General features: G+C 48.5%; 1 protein-coding gene across 2 annotated transcripts in view; it reads left to right on the plus strand.

The window, feature by feature from the left end:
* Positions 1 to 13,555, plus strand: part of LOC126532370 (anionic trypsin-2-like) — a 79,982-nt gene extending 66,427 nt beyond the window's left edge. For both annotated transcript variants that reach the window (XM_055071561.1, XM_050180094.3), the window contains 2 exons: positions 9,533 to 9,678; positions 13,363 to 13,555. In XM_055071561.1, coding sequence (XP_054927536.1) covers positions 9,533 to 9,678; positions 13,363 to 13,533 — 317 coding nt within the window. In that variant the 3' untranslated portion in view covers positions 13,534 to 13,555. The remainder of the gene's footprint in view (positions 1 to 9,532; positions 9,679 to 13,362) is intronic.
* The last annotated feature ends 7,942 nt before the right edge of the window (positions 13,556 to 21,497 follow it).

Consider the following 21,497-nt stretch of genomic DNA (forward strand, 5'->3'; position numbering starts at 1 on the left):
TTCGCGAGTTATGATCATTGGCTATGTGTTGAACCTATACCCGATCTAAGATGGACAATTTTTGGAAAAAGATGATCTCGTTCTTGCATGCACACAAAAAATAGAAGAGTCAAGCATGGTACAGAACATGCAGCATCTGCTCTATCGAAAATGCGATTACTCTTTTACAACTCTCTTCTAGCGGCGGAGTAGAGGGACATAAAGCATTTGCAGCACATTTAATCTTTTACAACTCTCTTCTAGCGGTGGAGTAGAGGGGCACAGAGCATTCGCAACACATTTACTCTTTTACAAGTCTCTTCTAGCGGCGGAGTAGACGAGCATTGAGCATTTCCAACACATTTACTCTTTTACAACTCTCTTCTAGCGGTGTGGTAGAGGGGCATAGAGCATTTCCAACACATTTGCTCTTTTACAACTCTCTTCTAGCGGCGGGGTAGAGGGGCATAGAGCATTTCCAACACATTTGCTCTTCTACAACTCTCTTCTAGCGGCGGAGTAGAGGGGCATAGAGCATTTGCAGCACATTTACTATTTAAAACTCTCTTCTAGTGGCGGAGTAGAGGGGCATCGAACATTTCCAACACATTTACTCTTTTACAATTCTTCTAGCACCACAGTAGAGAGGCATAGAGCATTTCCAGCACATTTACTCTTTTACAACTCTCTTTCAGTTGTGAAGTAGTGGGGCAGAGCATTTCCAACACATTTACTCTTTTACAACTCTCTTCTAGCGGCGGGGTAGAGGGGCATTTGCAGCACATTTACTATTTTACAACTTTCTTCTAGTGGTGGAGTAGTGGGGCATAGAGCGTTTCCAACACATTTACTCGTTTACAAGTCTCTTCTAGCGGCGGGGTAAGGGGCATAGAGCATATCCAACACATTTACTCTTTTACAACTCTCTTCTAGTGGCGGCGTAGAGGGGCATAGAGCATTTCCAACACATTTACTTATTTACAATAATTCTAGCGCCACAGTAGAGGGACATAGAGCATTTCCAACATATTTACTCTTTTACAACTCTCTTCTAGCGGCGGAGTAGAGGGGCATAGAGCATTTGCAGCACATTTACTATTTAAAACTCTCTTCTAGTGGCGGAGTAGAGGGGCATCGAACATTTCCAACACATTTACTCTTTTACAATTCTTCTAGCACCACAGTAGAGAGGCATAGAGCATTTCCAGCACATTTACTCTTTTACAACTCTCTTTCAGTTGTGAAGTAGTGGGGCAGAGCATTTCCAACACATTTACTCTTTTACAACTCTCTTCTAGCGGCGGGGTAGAGGGGCATTTGCAGCACATTTACTATTTTACAACTCTCTTCTAGTGGTGGAGTAGTGGGGCATAGAGCGTTTCCAACACATTTACTCGTTTACAAGTCTCTTCTAGCGGCGGGGTAAGGGGCATAGAGCATATCCAACACATTTACTCTTTTACAACTCTCTTCTAGTGGCGGCGTAGAGGGGCATAGAGCATTTCCAACACATTTACTTATTTACAATAATTCTAGCGCCACAGTAGAGGGACATAGAGCATTTCCAACATATTTACTCTTTTACAACTCTCTTCTAGCGGCGGAGTAGAGGGACATGGTGCATTTGCAGCACATTTACTCTTTTACAACTCTTCTAGCACCGCAGTAGAGGGGCATAGAGCATTTGCAACACATTTACTCTTTAACAACTCTCTTCTAGCGGTGGGGTAGAGGGGCATAGAGCATTTCCAACACATTTACTCTTCTACAACTCTCTTCTAGCGGCGGAGTAGAGGGGCATAGAGCATTTGCAACACATTTACTCTTTAACAACTCTCTTCTAGCGGCGGGGTAGAGGGGCATAGAGCATTTCCAACACATTTACTCTTCTACAACTCTCTTCTAGCGGCGGAGTAGAGGGGCATAGAGCATTTGCAACACATTTGCTCTTTTACAACTCTCTTCTAGTGGCGGAGTAGAGGGGCATAGAGCATTTGCAGCACATTTACTATTTAAAACTCTCTTCTAGTGGCGGAGTAGAGGGGCATCGAACATTTCCAACACATTTACTCTTTTACAATTCTTCTAGCACCACAGTAGAGAGGCATAGAGCATTTCCAGCACATTTACTCTTTTACAACTCTCTTTCAGTTGTGAAGTAGTGGGGCAGAGCATTTCCAACACATTTACTCTTTTACAACTCTCTTCTAGCGGCGGGGTAGAGGGGCATTTGCAGCACATTTACTATTTTACAACTCTCTTCTAGTGGTGGAGTAGTGGGGCATAGAGCGTTTCCAACACATTTACTCTTTTACAAGTCTCTTCTAGCGGCGGGGTAGAGAGGCATAGAGCATTTCCAACACATTTACTCTTTTAGAACTCTCTTCTAGTGGCGGCGTAGAGGGGCATAGAGCATTTCCAACACATTTACTTATTTACAATAATTCTAGCGCCACAGTAGAGGGACATAGAGCATTTCCAACATATTTACTCTTTTACAACTCTCTTCTAGCGGCGGAGTAGAGGGACATGGTGTATTTGCAGCACATTTACTCTTTTACAACTCTTCTAGCACCGCAGTAGAGGGGCATAGAGCATTTGCAACACATTTACTCTTTAACAGCTCTCTTCTAGCGGTGGGGTAGAGGGGCATAGAGCATTTCCAACACATTTGCTCTTTTACAACTCTCTTCTAGCGGCGGGGTAGAGGGGCATAGAGCATTTGCAGCACATTTACTATTTAAAACTCTCTTCTAGTGGCGGAGTAGAGGGGCATCGAACATTTCCAACACATTTACTCTTTTACAATTCTTCTAGCACCACAGTAGAGAGGCATAGAGCATTTCCAGCACATTTACTCTTTTACAACTCTCTTTCAGTTGTGAAGTAGTGGGGCAGAGCATTTCCAACACATTTACTCTTTTACAACTCTCTTCTAGGGGCGGGGTAGAGGGGCATTTGCAGCACATTTACTATTTTACAACTCTCTTCTAGTGGTGGAGTAGTGGGGCATAGAGCGTTTCCAACACATTTACTCTTTTACAAGTCTCTTCTAGCGGCGGGGTAGAGAGGCATAGAGCATTTCCAACACATTTACTCTTTTAGAACTCTCTTCTAGTGGCGGCGTAGAGGGGCATAGAGCATTTCCAACACATTTACTTATTTACAATAATTCTAGCACCACAGTAGAGGGACATAGAGCATTTCCAACATATTTACTCTTTTACAACTCTCTTCTAGCGGCGGAGTAGAGGGACATGGTGCATTTGCAGCACATTTACTCTTTTACAACTCTTCTAGCACCGCAGTAGAGGGGCATAGAGCATTTGCAACACATTTACTCTTTAACAACTCTCTTCTAGCGGTGGGGTAGAGGGGCATAGAGCATTTCCAACACATTTGCTCTTTTACAACTCTCTTCTAGCGGTGGGGTAGAGGGGCATAGAGCATTTCCAACACATTTGCTCTTTTACAACTCTCTTCTAGCGGCGGGGTAGAGGGGCATAGAGCATTTCCAACACATTTGCTCTTTTACAACTCTCTTCTAGCGGCGGGGTAGAGGGGCATAGAGCATTTCCAACACATTTGCTCTTCTACAACTCTCTTCTAGCGGCGGAGTAGAGGGGCATAGAGCATTTGCAGCACATTTACTCTTCTACAACTCTCTTCTAGCGGCGGAGTAGAGGGGCATAGAGCATTTGCAGCACATTTACTCTTTTACAACTCTTCTAGCACCGCAGTAGAGGGGCATAGAGCATTTGCAACACATTTACTCTTTTACAACTCTCTTCTAGCGGTGGGGTAGAGGGGCATAGAGCATTTCCAACACATTTGCTCTTTTACAACTCTCTTCTAGCGGCGGGGTAGAGGGGCATAGAGCATTTCCAACACATTTACTCTTCTACAACTCTCTTCTAGCGGCGGGGTAGAGGGGCATAGAGCATTTGCAACACATTTACTCTTCTACAACTCTCTTCTAGCGGCGGAGTAGAGGGGCATAGAGCATTGCAGCACATTTACTATTTAAAACTCTCTTCTAGTGGCGGAGTAGAGGGGCATCGAACATTTCCAACACATTTACTCTTTTACAATTCTTCTAGCACCACAGTAGAGAGGCATAGAGCATTTCCAGCACATTTACTCTTTTACAACTCTCTTTCAGTTGTGAAGTAGTGGGGCAGAGCATTTCCAACACATTTACTCTTTTACAACTCTCTTCTAGCGGCGGGGTAGAGGGGCATTTGCAGCACATTTACTATTTTACAACTCTCTTCTAGTGGTGGAGTAGTGGGGCATAGAGCGTTTCCAACACATTTACTCTTTTACAAGTCTCTTCTAGCGGCGGGGTAGAGAGGCATAGAGCATTTCCAACACATTTACTCTTTTAGAACTCTCTTCTAGTGGCGGCGTAGAGGGGCATAGAGCATTTCCAACACATTTACTTATTTACAATAATTCTAGCACCACAGTAGAGGGACATAGAGCATTTCCAACATATTTACTCTTTTACAACTCTCTTCTAGCGGCGGAGTAGAGGGACATGGTGCATTTGCAGCACATTTACTCTTTTACAACTCTTCTAGCACCGCAGTAGAGGGGCATAGAGCATTTGCAACACATTTACTCTTTTACAACTCTCTTCTAGCGGTGGGGTAGAGGGGCATAGAGCATTTCCAACATATTTGCTCTTTTACAACTCTCTTCTAGCGGTGGGGTAGAGGGGCATAGAGCATTTCCAACACATTTGCTCTTTTACAACTCTCTTCTAGCGGCGGGGTAGAGGGGCATAGAGCATTTCCAACACATTTACTCTTTTACAACTCTCTTCTAGCGGCGGAGTAGAGGGACATGGTGCATTTGCAGCACATTTACTCTTTTACAACTCTTCTAGCACCGCAGTAGAGGGGCATAGAGCATTTGCAACACATTTACTCTTTTACAACTCTCTTCTAGCGGTGGGGTAGAGGGGCATAGAGCATTTCCAACACATTTGCTCTTTTACAACTCTCTTCTAGCGGTGGGGTAGAGGGGCATAGAGCATTTCCAACACATTTGCTCTTTTACAACTCTCTTCTAGCGGCGGGGTAGAGGGGCATAGAGCATTTCCAACACATTTGCTCTTTTACAACTCTCTTCTAGCGGCGGGGTAGAGGGGCATAGAGCATTTCCAACACATTTACTCTTCTACAACTCTCTTCTAGCGGCGGAGTAGAGGGGCATAGAGCATTTGCAGCACATTTACTCTTCTACAACTCTCTTCTAGCGGCGGAGTAGAGGGGCATAGAGCATTTGCAGCACATTTACTCTTTTACAACTCTTCTAGCACCGCAGTAGAGGGGCATAGAGCATTTGCAACACATTTACTCTTTTACAACTCTCTTCTAGCGGTAGGGTAGAGGGGCATAGAGCATTTTCAACACATTTGCTCTTTTACAACTCTCTTCTAGCGGCGGGGTAGAGGGGCATAGAGCATTTCCAACACATTTACTCTTCTACAACTCTCTTTTAGCGGCGGGGTAGAGGGGCATAGAGCATTTGCAACACATTTACTCTTCTACAACTCTCTTCTAGCGGCGGAGTAGAGGGGCATAGAGCATTTGCAGCACATTTACTATTTAAAACTCTCTTCTAGTGGCGGAGTAGAGGGGCATCGAACATTTCCAACACATTTACTCTTTTACAATTCTTCTAGCACCACAGTAGAGAGGCATAGAGCATTTCCAGCACATTTACTCTTTTACAACTCTCTTTCAGTTGTGAAGTAGTGGGGCAGAGCATTTCCAACACATTTACTCTTTTACAACTCTCTTCTAGCGGCGGGGTAGAGGGGCATTTGCAGCACATTTACTATTTTACAACTCTCTTCTAGTGGTGGAGTAGTGGGGCATAGAGCGTTTCCAACACATTTACTCTTTTACAAGTCTCTTCTAGCGGCGGGGTAGAGAGGCATAGAGCATTTCCAACACATTTACTTTTTTACAACTCTCTTCTAGTGGCGGAGTAGAGGGGCATAAAGCATTTGCAGCACATTTAATATTTTCCAACTCTCTTCTAGTGGTGGAGTAGTGGGGCATAGAGCATTTCCAACACATTTACTCTTTTAGAACTCTCGTCTAGGGGCGGAGTAGAGGGGCATGGAGAATTTCAAGCACATACACTATGGCGAACACGCAACTGCTCTCTGCATCGACGGCAAGAGGTCTGCGATAGTCTCTGTTAGTAAATAGGCTTCACGGCAGCGAAGCGATACACCGATCATCATCATCATCAGCTTCGTTACGCCCACTGCAGGGCAAAGGCCTCTCCCATACTTCTTCAACTACCCCGGCCATGTACTAACTGTAGCCATGTTGTCCCTGCAAACTTCTTAATCTCATCCGCCCACCTAACTTTGTGCCGCCCCCTGCTACGCTTCCCTTCCCTTGGAATCCATTCCGTAACCCTTAATAACCATCGGTTATCTTCCCTCCTCATTACATGTCCTGCCCATGCCCATTTCTTTTTCTTGATTTCTAATAAGATGTCATTAACTCGAGTTTGCTCCCTCTACCAATCTGGTCTATTCTTATCCCTTAACGTTACACCTCTCATTCTTCTTTCCATAGCTCATTGCGTCGTCCTCAATTTAAGTAGAACCCTTTTCGTAAGCCTCCAGGTTTCTGCCCTGTACGTGAGTACTGGTAACACACAGCTGTTATACACTTTTCTCATGAGGGATAATGGCAAGCTGCTGTTCATGATCGGATAATGCCTGCCAAACGCACTCCATCCCATTCTTATTCTTCTGATTATTTCAGTCTCATGACCCGGATCCGCGGTCACTACCTGCCCTAAGTAGATGTATTCCCTTACCACTTCCAGTACCTCGCTACCGATCGTAAACCGCTGTTCTCTTCCGAGACTGTTAAACATTACTTTAGTTTTCTGCAGATTAATATTTAGACCCACCCTTCTACTTTGCCTCTCCAGGTGAGTGAGCATGCATTGCAATTGGTCCCCTGAGTTACTAAGCAAGGCAATATCATCAGCGAATCGCAAGTTACTAAGGTATCCTCCATTAACTCTTATCCCCAGTTCTTCCCAATCCAGGTCTCTGAATACCTCCTGTAAACACGCTGGGAATAACATTGGAGAGATCGTATCTCCTGGCCTGACGCCTTTCTTTATTGAGATTTAGTTGCTTTCCTTATGGAGGACTACGGTGGCTGTGGAGCCGCTATATATATCTTTCAGTATTTTTACATACGGCTCGTCTACACCCTTATTCCGCAATGCCTCCATGACTCCTGAGGTTTCGACTGAATCAAACGCTTTCTCGTAAACAATGAAAGCTATATATGAGGGTTGGTTATATTCCGCACATTTCTCTATCACCTGATTGATAGTGTGAATATGGTCTATTGTTGAGTAGTCTTTACGGAATCCTGCCTGGTCCTTTGGTTGACAGAAGTCTAAGGTGTTCCTGATTCTATTTGCGATTACCTTAGCAAATAGTTTGTAGGCAACGGACAGTAAGCCGATCGGTCTATAATTTGTCAAGTCTTTGGAGTCCCCTTTCTTATGGATTAGGATTATGTTAGCGTTCTTCCAAGATTCCGGTACGCTCGAGGTCATGAGGCATTGCGTATACAGGGTGGCCAGTTTTTCTAGAAGAATCTGCCCACCGTCCTTTAACAATTATGGTGTTACTTGATCCTGCCCAGCTGCCTTCCCCCTTTGCGTAGCTCCCACGGCTTTCTTTACTTTTTCCGGCGTTACTTGTGGGATCTCAAATTCCTCTAGACTATTGTTTCTTCCATTATCGTCGTGGGTTCCACTGGTACTGTATAAATCCCTATAGAACTCCTCAGCCACTCGAACTAGCTCATCCATATTAGTAATGATATTGCCGGCTTTGTCTCAACGCATACATCTGATTCTTGCCAGTTTCTAGTTTCGTCTTGACAGCATTTAGGCTTTCTCCGTTCCTGAGGGCACGTTTAACTGTATCCATATTATACCGATACCACCGATATATATATATATATATATAATTATTATTATACCACCGATACTGTGGCAGAAAACGAGCATTAAATGTCACAGTTTTCGCACTGCTTCACTCTATATGGTTCACCAACTGCGTGCAAATAACAGAACAGCATTCGCTCATACGACCACAGTAAGCAATTCTGGGCTACCGTGTGTGACACTTGTGAATACGCTCGTCGTCACATTTGTGGATTCGCTCCCGGCGGCTGCAAATTTATCTAAGACACGCAGAAATGCTCCCGTTCTTTGCGCGTTTGGTTAATTTCACAACAAAAGTAAAGTGAAAACATTGTGTCCATGTGAGACGTTTTCATATTTGGCACAGGCACTAAGCGAAGAGAGAAAAAAAGCGGGGAGCGCCATGGAGTCAAGGTTTCCCTGCATATGCAAAGCACCTCCTAAACACGTGCTCACTGTTGTACAGGGTTTTTCATTTAACTTGAGCCAAACATTAAAAATATGCAAATGCTACGTAGCTGGACAGAACCAAGGCAACGTTGTCTACCGTCGCTTAGAGATACTCAGATTATTATTATTTTTTTGTATTCCACCTAATTACATACTCAGTTTTAATTAGTTAATGAACTTGTCAAATATTATAATTAGATGAAAAATGTCAATAAAAAATTGTAGAGCACCATCAGAAACTCCTGGTAGAGCTTTCTGTTGCTCAGTACGTGCTGCATAAAATTGTCTTTACGAGCATGAAAGAACCCCACGAATACACGCAAAGTGCCTCGAGCGGCCCGTCGCGCAGTTGGTGCTGGAGCCCACCGCCGGCCCACTGCCTCCCTGCCATCCCAACGGCCGTTCGTCTGACAGAGGACGACGGCTCGTTTGCTCTCCGCCTCCCCCACTGGCGTGCTTTGTTGCTCGCACATGCGGCACACGACGCGTGACGATGGCAAGAAATGTGCCTGGAGTGTCCATAGAATTTCTGTCGCAATAATAAACGAATAAATAAATAAATAAATAAATAAATAAGTAAATAAATAAATAAATAAATAAATAAATAAATAAATAAATAAATAAATAAATAAATAAATAAATAATCTGCTGACTTTTCTTACAAAACAGGGAAACTGGCGCTGCGCGCACGCTTGAACCCGATTATATAACAGCGCGTTTTTCAGTCTTTCGTGTTGAGGTGTACGCGTCCACTTCTTCGAAAACCGCTGCCACCTGGCTGCCGATTAAGTAAAAACGTGTACACACGCATAACACTTGTGCAGGCTGTGAAGGGCGTCTCGCCCAGCAAAAGCTCGAAACTGCTCACCAGAAACGAGACGCTTGGCAAAACGCTTGCTCTGGATCTTCTTGCCATGGCCGGCACAAAGCATGGCGACGAATCTATCCAGATTGTCAGTTCAGACTACGCGTACGTCGCCGATGCAGTCTTCAGAAATGAGTAGCTCTCCGTCGGGCCGTACGACCTCTGGTGAGCCAATTCGAGCCGCCGTCACATCCGCGGCACGTGTACGGGGATTTCTGCTCACGGTTCACCTCTTCTGGTGATTCGCAGAGGGCCGCCACTCGGACGTGCTGATGGAAGTGATGCTGCCCGTGTGGCCGCACGACAAGTGCGCGCGAGCCTATAAGAATTACAATAAAATCACCACGTCCATGTTCTGTGCCGGGTACGTCGAGGGAAAGAAGTCATCCTGCAGCGTGAGTGCCTTTTCTGGCGTCGGCCTTTTTATGTGGCACCGTTACCACTTGATCTGGATAGCGCAAGTGGCGTCCATTATGAGCTTTCATTTGCGTGGTCCCCAGTTTTCCTCAAATGCATGCAAACTTATTCCTTGTGGTACTGCCCCACACTTTACTGAAATGATGTGCGCAATGTGCTGCATCATGTCATCAAGGTTTAAATGCGTGGAGAGAGCCTTGCTTTAGCTATGGCGAACTGAAACTGTACGAACCCAAATCAGTGTTTAAGGCTGTCCTCTGCTGCCAATATACCAAATTTACCAATGACATCATAAGCTAAAGCTATACGCACTCCGTAACATTGCGTAACTCTGTAGCCAGCTACCGTTTGCGTGTGAGTCAGTTGAGCGCGTGCAGAGCAACAGCGCCCGTAACTGTCCTCTGACGAAGGAAAGCTTAAGCAATTGTGCACCCGACAAAGTTCCTGCCATCAAATGGTGCTGCCCTCCACGCACCAGCCACAGGCTGCGCCCGCACGCGTGTCGTGGTTTTGACGCCGGCCGGTCGCGTTTCTTCATTCGCTCCCCGCTGCGCCGTGTGAATGCTTCACTTCGATCGACAGCTTTTCGACAAGCTGTCAAAGTAGCCGTCGCAATTGCGCTTCCACGAGCAACGCCCGGCGCCGTATGAAGACTAGCTTTCGGTCATACTTGGCGATTTTCAGCATCTTGAGGAGTCTTGAAAAATAAAACTTCGACAGGAGCATTCGCGGAAACTGGCCTCCTAGCTCTAACGCAATCAAAGAACGCAGTCTTTTTTTTCTGCTCGGTTACATAACTTTTCAGTGGCAGCAGCGCAGCAGGGCTTTCTCTCTGGTTGTCTAATTTTCAGCTTGGACGTCACGCTGCTTTAACGACGCCTCAAACATGCCCAGGAAGAGTGCGTTGTTTTGATTATTGTGATCGACCATTAAGTGCAACTTAAGTTCTTGCGGGTTGCTTTTACCCATTATAGTGTTTTAAAAGCGTATGTGCAGCATATTATGAGAAATTCTTCCCGTAATGTGGAATTTTCAATGACGCAAAAGTAGGCAGTCAATTTCAGAGCGATCTTCCGCAGAAGCTTGACTACTAGTGTGGTCTCTTGTTTTGCAAACACCACCCGGTGCAAGTTCCTATTCATTAAGTTGCTATACTGTGCAACACCTGTACATTATACGGTACAACAATTTACAAATACTGCGCAAAACACGAGAAGGCCCCAGCGTCAGTTGAAAATACACGACAGCCAGCTTTCTTACATCGAGAAGTTATTTGTAGCGCAATAACCAGTTTACTAAACATGCTAACGGGCGCGAAAAGTAAACACATGAAGAACCCAACACACACATATTATTGTGTGTGGCTTGTTCTCGGAGTGCTGCCTGCTTTCCGCGTTGCAAGAGCGAATTTAGATCGAAGCGTGCGGACTGATTGCTGCCATGTTGTTACGTAATCACGCTATGGCCGCGCACACTTCATTCAGGGCGACAAGCGAAATTTGCTGGCTGGCGAAAAACCGGCGACGCGACAAGCGACAGCGACGGATCGCCTTCGCGGAGGGCGATCCGTCGCTGTATGTATATATATATATATATATATATATATATATATATATATATATATATATATTATAATACGAGGACATCTAAGCGCTTTTTGTGAGTTGTGAATGCGAAATCATTAACGTCGAACGGAACGCCGCTGAGGGGTCCTTATGAACCCCTCGCGCGGGCAAGCGAGCGCGTGTCATGCTAACTTGCCCGACTGCCATAGAGTCTGATGGGGACAGTCCCGAGCCAGTGCTGAGCGGTATCGAAGATACATCTATCCTACATGCTATCTTACTCTCTCGGTATCTGTATCATGATACGTCTGGCAAGACGTGTATCAGTATTTGTATTTCCGATACATGAAAGAATGTATCAAATATCCTTAAGATACAAGATACTCGGCTATCGCAACATCGCCGTGTGAAACTATAAACGTTGGTTGGACTCCCCTTCTCAAGCTTATACTGCTGCCACTAAGCAACCTGAATAAAACTAAAGCCAGCGACATTCTTTTATCTTTCCGCCACATCGAGAACTCCAGCGAGGGCAGGCGATGATGTCAGGATGAAATAAGTAGAATATGAAAGGTCACTGCAGCTTTATGTGCTCTCTCTATACATGATGCGTCACATAAAATGTCGCCACCAGCCCTGCTGTACACCTGTCCGGTGATCTGGTATTGCGTAAACGGTAATACCTTTACGGACAAGGTAAAACTCCACAGTGGTATTTGCGCCTTCGTGCAGAGGCTTCTTATTGAAATTCGTGTAAATCGATGGCGACCCGCTAGCTGGTCGGCAAGCAGAGCAGCGACTCCCATCAACTACAAAAGTGACCAGCAAAAGCCGCTGATAATGCAGTGTATAAATAGCCATCATGTTAAGCGTCTAAAGTAACTCCAATAGATTGTTTCGGAACGAAAATATTATACTTTGAGCAGAAAAGACGAAAGTTTTGGGATACTAAGAAATCTTTCATTCAAATGAAAGAGGTTGGTCGGAATTAAGAAATTTTCAAGCAAACATCTTTGTCCATGCGCGTTTGCTGCAACATTATTTAGATCTGTAATAAAAAATTTACGAATGTATCGAAATATCTTAAGATACGAATGGAACGTATTGTATCGGGTACTATGATTGTGGTTGTATCTTGTATCAGTATCTCAAATACTTGTTGCGTGAGTATCTTGTATCGTATGACGATACAATTGCAAAGTGTCTTTGCCCAGCCCTGTCCTGAGTAAGCCGCGGTGATTTTGACGTCACCGATTTCGTCACACCTGGCATGGCAATGGAAATTTCGGTCCAAGTATAGAGCAGAGGCCTGCCATTTGGGAGACGCTGGTTTAGCCCAGTGGGCAAGACACTTGGTCACTGAGCGTGGGGTCGTAGGTTTGAAGCTCACTACCGCCAACGTTCTTCTTTTGGAATTTCTTTTTATACATAATATTCTTTATAGCGATTACCGAGACGAAGTTCGAAGGCAGGCGGGAGCTTGCGCGGCCAAGGAACACGCAGATGATACACAGGCCTCGCAGAGCGAGGGCGGTGCTACGTCGCGGCGATGCCCTTTCCCCTCACGAAACACTTGGCGCGTCAGCGGGCAGCCCGTGCACCCTTTCGGCCGCTCTGCACCGTCGAGGTCTGAACGTGACGTGGCGTCTCACTCAATGGGAACTTAGCTGCCGCTTCGCTGCTACAGACGCCGGCTTTCTCGCTCAATTCGATGTCTTAGCATAAAAGAAATGTTATGTCTGTTTGCGCGCCTGAGGTGTGCGTTGGCTGTGTTTTCGAAAGTATTCAGCGCTACATCGTCAATATTGCGGGATGTATCTTGCAAATGATTTCGCTGCTAGTGGGGAACCCGCTCTGCAATACAAGTTCCCGCGAAGAAGTTTCATGCGGTTGCGTATTGTAGTAAACAAAACACGCGGATCCCTGGAAGGGCAGGCTGTGTGTAGCGAGAGAGAAAATGTTTCTACTCCGTAGCCTCACCTGCGTTTTGATGCATATGCTTGGCCGGCCCTTGAGAGTATGCGTCGACGGGCTGACGCAACGGCGAGCCACAGTGTCCGCCTATACGCGTGTTCTGACAGCGTTCCTCTGCTGCAGGGTGACTCTGGCGGGCCGCTGCAGTGCACGTTCGACGAGCGCACGTGGTTCCTGGCTGGCGTGGTGTCCCACTCGGTGTACTGCGCGCTCCCCAACATGCCCACAGTGTTCACTAAAGTGGCGCCTTTCTTGGACTTTATCCAGCACCAGATGGGCCAGCACTCAACCTGATTAAAGAAACTGGAAAAAGACATCACTGTCTCCTCGTACACCCATTCAAACCGGTTGACATTCACATCTTTCCAAAACGCGAGCGGCGCTGTTGGAACCGCTGGCGCTAAATATCGTTTCCACGTGGAAAGTTCAGTGAGCAGCTCATTCAGGGCGGCAGCCATCATTTCAACGCTCCAGCGCTACGAATACCATAATTTGTAAGAATCCTGCAGACAGGGACGGGGAAGAGGAGGCATGGGTGGCGCGCATTTTTAATAACTTTGCCCTGAGCATGCAACTTCCGTGGTGCTGAAAGATATGCGACGTGGGGCTGGGAATACGATCATGTCCTGGCATCTCTTGACGTAAGCTTGCTGTTTGCAAATGCACTCGTTGATCTGGCAGTATAAGTACGCAAAGAGCCGTAGACACGTTACAGGACACAACACCCATCCCCATCTCGGATCTCGCAAGACTGCTACGGTTCTGCTTGCAGAACACGAACTTTACTCATGACCAGGAATTAGGATGGATGCTATGAGCGACTTCTTTGAAACGGGGTGGTGGCGCCACGGAGCACTTGTTCTTATTTTGCCTAACGCCCTATCTGTCCTTTTGAACGCACACACACGCGCGCGACGGGCAGCTCGATACACTTTGCGTGTATCAGTGCGTTTCCTTCCGGCTCGGAAAAAACACTTTTATGTAGCTCATATTGAGCAACCGAAAGCTGTATCGGGAGTTTATAATGGTGCTGCACAATTTTCTCATTGGCATTTTTTATCTAATATTTGAGAAGTTGATTAATTAATTAAGACCAATTATGATATTAGGTGGAATGCAAAAAATTATCTATCTCCAAGCGACGGCAAACAACATCACCTTACTTCTGTCCAGCTACATGGCATTTGCATATTTTTTTTTAATGTTGGCGCATGATAGTTGGAACACCCTGTATAAGAGACACCGGAAATTAAAGGGAAGCTGAAGAGTCTGTCGAATTCAATAAGACGCTCATATACGTATGCGGGAACCTTATAAACCATGAAGGTAAAATTTTGGGGGGGGATTTTTCACTTAGGAGCGACGCAATCGTCGGTTAAAATTGCGCTGTAGCTCCGCCCCCCGTCGAGCGCTGCTGCTGACGTTGACGATGCGAGCGGAGACCGGAAACGGTGGCGTAGTGACGTCAACACTGGTGTTCCGCTCCTTCGCAGTCTCCGCGACCGTGCCTGAGCGGGCTTATTTCTGCGTGCGTGCCGTCCTAATCTGCTTCGCTCGACCCTACATTCCTTTATTTGTGTGTATTGACACGTGTACTTATCTTTATCGGGCAACCACGTTTCGCCGCTTAACAACTGTAATCGCACAGCGAGGGACGCGCCTGCATGTATCCGACGTTTCTGGAAAGTTATCGACGCTTCTATCCGCGTGTCTGTTGTCGCCGAACCTTGTGTTATCAGATTTCATCGCGTGACACGAATGGTGTAGAACTTTGTGGAAGACACGCGGGTCCCATCAGTTAATCTGGAACATTCGACGACTGATCTATAAAAGCCGACGCGCTTGACCCGCTAATCAGTTTTCCGACGATCGCCGACCGTGTTCGCCGCTATCGTTGTGCTATAAGTGTAGCCTGTTTTTGTGGGCACAGGTTCGCCCAATAAAAGCTAGTTTTGTATTCCACCGTATTGCTTCTTTCTTCACCGTCACTACCACGTGACATCTGGTGGAGGTGCTTTTCGTCCATGTACAGGACGCCCCCGACAAGCCGTGATCCCAGCCCAGACCACAAACAGAACACCAACGTAGTCCCGGACCACCGAGCAAGCCGCCGTCTTCAACAGCTGCCCCCGGAGCACGGACTTCTACCTGAGAAGACCAAGAAGATTGTGGCCAAGGCAACCGCAATGGCAGCCCCAGCGTCCCCCATCGTGCTGCAGCAGCCCAGGGAACCACCAACGTTCCGCGGTTCCACATTTGAGGACCCGGAAACCTGGCTGGAAACGTATGAGAGGGTCGCTACGTTTAACAACTGGGCAAGCGACGACAAGCTACGACATGTCTATTTCGCATTGGAGGACGCCGCCAAGACGTGGTTCGAGAATCGAGAAGCCACCTTGACGACGTGGGACCTCTTCCGAAGCGGCTTCCTGCAAACATTTCAAAGCGTCGTGCGAAAAGAGCGAGCCCAAGCTCTACTGGAGACAAGAGCGCAGCTGCCGAATGAGACGATCGCGATTTTCACTGAGGAAATGAGCCGTCTGTTCCGCCACGCCGACCCAGAAATGTCCGAGGAGAAGAAAGTACGTCTACTGATGCGTGGTGTAAAGGAGGAACTTTTCGCCGGTATGGTAAGAAGCCCACCGAAGACCGTCGACGAGTTTCTTCGTGAGGCGACGAGCATCGAGAAGACTCTGGAATTGCGGAACCGGCAATTTGACCGACGCACCAAGCCAACAAGCTACTCCGGAATTCAATCACTGGCCACGGACGATTTATGCGAGACCATCAGGGCCATCGTACGCGAAGAACTGCGCAAGGTCTTGCCATCGTCGCAGCCTCAAGTGGCCTCGATCGCCGACATCGTGAAAGAAGAGGTGCACCGATCGCTAGGAGTTCCTGAGGTGCAACCACAATTACCGCAGCCCCAGCCAGAAGCGATGACTTACGCCGCCGTCGCACGCCGTCAAGCTCCCCCTCCGCGACAACGCCAGGGCCCTGTAACGCCACAATTCTGTCGTCCACCGCCGCCGCCGCCAGCACGCCCACCCGTCGCCCAGCGCACCTACGCGAGGAAGACGGACATTTGGCGCGCCCCCGACCACCGCCCGCTCTGCTATCACTGCGGCGAAGCCGGCCACGTGTACCGCCGATGCCCATACCGCGACCTGGGATTGCGAGGCTTCGCCGTGAACGCACAGCGCCCGAGGGAAGGTGAACGCCCTCGTGACATCGCCGACTACCTCGCCGCTACTCAGTGGAGCCCTCGACGACCGTCCCGTTCGCCGTCACCAGGCCGCTACCTGTCGCCGCAGCACCGACCATACACCGGCCCAGCCCGGGGCCGCTCTGCGAGCCCATATACGGAAAACTAAAAGCAGCAACCGATGGAGGTGCGGTTGCTGTTCGTCGAACTGACGAAGATCCTCCGCCGCCGACGAAGACGAAGAAGAAACCATCTCGACGACCTAATGACGACACGCCGCCGTCCCGACGAAGTCAGGAAGCCAAGACTACACCGACGAAAGACGATTTGACGAAGCGACGTTCCAGCTTCAGTTCAACACGACGCAGCCGTGATCCGACGCCACGACCTAACTGCAACGCCAGACAAAGAACCACCGACCTTGACGTGCTTCTCGACGGCCACGCAGTCACTGCCTTAGTCGACACAGGGGCCGATTACTCCGTAATGAGTGGACACATCGCCGCCCAGTTGAAGAAGGTTAAGACTGTATGGGAGGGCCCCCAAATTCGTACCGCTGGAGGACACCTCATTACGCTGACTGGAGTCTGCACGGCAAGAATTACCATTCATGACCGGACTTACCCTGCCACCTTCGTTATCCTGCAACAGTGTTCACGAGACGTCATTCTCGGCATGGACTTCCTGAACCAACACGGCGCAATCATCGACCTGAAGTCGCAGTCAATAACGCTGTCGGAAGATCAAGCGATACCATCGGAGAGCCCGTGTAGTCACCACGCCTTGAGTGTGCTCGAAGATCAAGTGAGCATCCCGCCTCGCTCCAGCATCGTTATTTCGGTCGGCACCGAAGCACCCGCTGACGTAGAAGGCGTCATCGAAGGCGACCAACGTCTACTACTCGACCGTGAAATTTGCTTTGCAAGAGGGATCGCTCGACTGCATGGAGGAAACACGAGAGTGTTGCTGACAAACTTCAGCCAGGAGTTCAAGCACATCAACAAGGGCACGACGATCGCATTCATCGAGGAAATACAGGAAACCAGCGATGCCTTTGTCCTCTCGGATTCTGTTGCATCTACCCCGACGACCGCAGTTCCCGAGCCAGACTTCAACATAAATCCAAGTCTCCCCGTGATTAAGCAGCAACAGCTCAGAAGTCTGCTTCGACGATACAAAGACTGCTTTTCGACGTCATCAAGGATTCGACAAACACCAGTCGCAAAGCATCGCATAATCACCGAAGAGAGCGCTCGACCACTACGCCAGAGCCCTTACCGAGTTTCGACGCGAGAACGCGAAGCTATAAGACAACAAGTCGACGAAATGCTGCGCGACGACATCATCCAGCCGTCGAAAAGCCCGTGGGCGTCTCCAATTGTTTTAGTGAAGAAAAAGGACGGAACCCTACGTTTCTGCGTCGATTATCGTCGACTGAACAAAATCGCGAAGAAAGACGTATACCCCCTCCCACGGATAGACGACGCATTAGATCGGCTCTGCAATGCTAAATACTTCTCATCGATGGACCTCAAGTCTGGCTACTGGCAAATAGAAGTCGACGAAAGGGATCGCGAAAAGACCGCCTTCATCACGCCAGACGGCCTCTATGAATTCAAGGTTATGCCATTTGGACTGTGCTCGGCGCCTGCAACGTTCCAGCGCGTGATGGACACGGTTTTAGCAGGACTGAAGTGGCAGACCTGTCTTGTTTACTTGGATGACGTCGTCGTCTTCGCCGGAAATTTCGACGATCACCTTAAGCGGCTTGCGACAGTATTAGAGGCCATCAAGTCATCAGGGCTCACCCTGAAGCCGGAAAAGTGTCGCTTCGCTTACGATGAGCTTCTATTCCTAGGCCATGTCATCAGCAAATCTGGAGTGCGCCCCGACCCGCAGAAGACAGCTGCCATCGCAAAGTTCCCGCAGCCAATCGACAGGAAGGCAGTGCGCAGATTCCTTGGCATGTGTGCCTACTATAGGCGCTTTGTCAAGGACTTTTCGCGCATCGCGGAGCCGCTAACACATCTAACGAAATCTGATGTCGAGTTCAATTGGGAAACGCCGCAGGCCGACGCATTTCAAGAACTCAAACGACGCATGCAGTCGCCGCCGGTACTTGCACACTTCGACGAGGACGCCGATACTGAAATCCACACTGACGCCAGTAGCCTAGGCCTCGGTGCCGTCCTAGTCCAGAGGAAAGAAGGACTTGAACGGGTGATATCGTATGCTAGCCGGTCGCTGTCAAAAGCGGAAAGCAATTATTCTACGACTGAAAAGGAATGCCTCGCCATCATTTGGGCTACAGCGAAATTCCGCCCTTACCTCTATGGCAGGCCATTCAAAGTCGTCAGCGACCACCACGCGTTGTGTTGGCTAGCTAACTTAAAGGACCCTTCAGGACGGCTGGCGCGGTGGAGCCTCAGACTACAAGAATATGACGTAACGGTAATATACAAGTCCGGAAGAAAACACTCCGACGCTGACTGCTTATCACGCGCCCCAATCGATCCCCCGCCGCAAGACGACGTGGACGACGACGCCTTCCTTGGGATAATAAGCGCGGAAGACTTCACTAAACAGCAACGAGCAGACCCGGAGCTAAAAGGCCTCGTCGAGTATTTGAAAGGGAACACCGACGTTGTCCCTAGGGCATTTAAGCGCGTGTTGTCTTCGTTCACGCTACGAAACAACCTGCTCGTGAAGAAGAACTTCTCACCAGTCCACGCCAGCTACCTTCTTGTGGTGCCGTCAGCGCTCCGTCCAGAAATACTGCACGCCCTACACGACGATCCAACCGCTGGGCACCTCGGATTCTCCCGGACGCTGTCGAGGATACAGGAAAAGTATTACTGGCCGCGTCTGACCGCCGACGTCGCCCGTTACGTCAAGACATGCAGAGACTGTCAACGACGCAAGACACCACCGACAAGGCCAGCAGGATTACTACAGCCGATCGAACCTCCTCGTCGACCATTCCAGCAGATTGGGATGGATTTGTTGGGGCCGTTTCCGATGTCAACATCCAGGAATAAGTGGATCATCGTGGCGACGGACTATCTCACCCGCTTTGCTGAAACCAAAGCTCTACCAAAAGGCAGCGCAGCCGAAGTGGCGAAATTTTTCGTCGAGAACATCCTGCTGCGACATGGTGCCCCAGAAGTCCTCATCACCGACAGAGGAACGGCTTTTACAGCAGAGCTCACCGAAGCCATTCTGCAGTACAGCCAGACGAGCCACAGGAGGACAACTGCCTACCATCCGCAGACGAATGGTCTCACGGAGCGCCTGAACAAGACCCTCGCCGACATGCTAGCAATGTACGTCGACGTCGAGCACAAGACGTGGGACGCGGTCCTGCCGTATGTCACCTTCGCCTACAACACGGCGGTGCAAGAAACAACACAGATCACGCCATTCAAGTTGGTTTACGGCAGGAACCCGACGACTACGCTCGACGCCATGCTGCCGCACGTCACTGACGAGGAGAATCTTGACGTCGCTACCTATCTCCAGCGCGCCGAAGAAGCCCGACAGCTCGCCCGCCTACGGATCAAGACCCAGCAGCGTACCGACAGCCGACACTACAACCTCCGACGACGCTTCGTCGAGTACCAGCCCGGCGACCGTGTTTGGGTATGGACCCCGATACGCCGGCGAGGACTCAGTGAGAAGCTGCTGCGACGCTATTTCGGACCCTACAAGGTCATCCGACGTATTGGCGCACTAGACTATGAGGTCGTGCCTAGACGGCATTTCGCACTCACAGCGGCGCCGCGCACGATCTGAAGTGGTCCACGTGGTGCGCCTTAAACCATTTTACGGACGCTGATGAACTTCCTTAGTTTGTTGTTTCCTTTGCTACGAGTGCTTTTCTTTGTTACTTTCGTTTGTTAGCAGCATCGGGTCGATGCTTTTTAAGAGGGGGGTAATGACACGTGTACTTATCTTTATCGGGCAACCACGTTTCGCCGCTTAACAACTGTAATCGCACAGCGAGCGACGCGCCTGCATGTATCCGACGTTTCTGGAAAGTTATCGACGCTTCTATCCGCGTGTCTGTTGTCGCCGAACCTTGTGTTATCAGATTTCATCGCGTGACACGAATGGTGTAGAACTTTGTGGAAGACACGCGGGTCCCATCAGTTAATCTGGAACATTCGACGACTGATCTATAAAAGCCGACGCGCTTGACCCGCTAATCAGTTTTCCGACGATCGCCGACCGTGTTCGCCGCTATCGTTGTGCTATAAGTGTAGCCTGTTTTTGTGGGCACAGGTTCGCCCAATAAAAGCTAGTTTTGTATTCCACCGTATTGCTTCTTTCTTCACCGTCACTACCACGTGACAGTATGTAGGAGTGGTAGTTGACGTGCGCAGCATCAATTGAACTTGTAGGCCGATCATGCCGGCGTTATGTGCAGCCTACGCTTGCACAAACACCAGCGGCCGCTACGATGTTCCGATGTTCCATTAGTTCCTGCAAGACAAGAAGCTTTCAGCTAAGTGGGAGGCTGCTGTGAAGCGAAACAACTTCAAGCGCTCAAGAACAAGTGTTGTGCTCTAACCACTTCCGTGACGATTACTACCGGAGTTTATCAATAATGCGTGCTTTGGGTTCTCCTAAAAAAAAAAGAATAGTTAGCACGCTGAACGGAAGGTGCATGTTTATCGCCCACCCTTGACGCAGGTTTCATCGCCAAGCGCCGCGAATTTTCTATTCGCACGTGTGTTGTGAAACAGCCTGCATGCAGCTACCATAACGCAGTGCAAGCGTAAAGTTTGCATGTGTTGGAAAGCCTGCTCACACCAAGACGCTGCACTCCCCCTTCTCTCGCACACATAAGAAACCGACCATCTCACGTAGCCGACGGAATTCGCCGGTTACGAGTAGCGTGCGGATGGCGCGCTGATGAAGGTTCTATACTACACGTGCTACAACAGCCGGTAAACTTTTCCCGCGTTTAAACCGTCTGTGTAGATTGCCGACAGCTTTGGGGCAGCGCACAAATGCTGGAGATCGCATCACCGCTTACGTTCTACGAGGACTC

Source organism: Dermacentor andersoni, chromosome 5 (genome assembly GCF_023375885.2).
Source record: "Dermacentor andersoni chromosome 5, qqDerAnde1_hic_scaffold, whole genome shotgun sequence".
Classification (NCBI taxonomy): Eukaryota; Metazoa; Arthropoda; class Arachnida; order Ixodida; family Ixodidae; genus Dermacentor; species Dermacentor andersoni.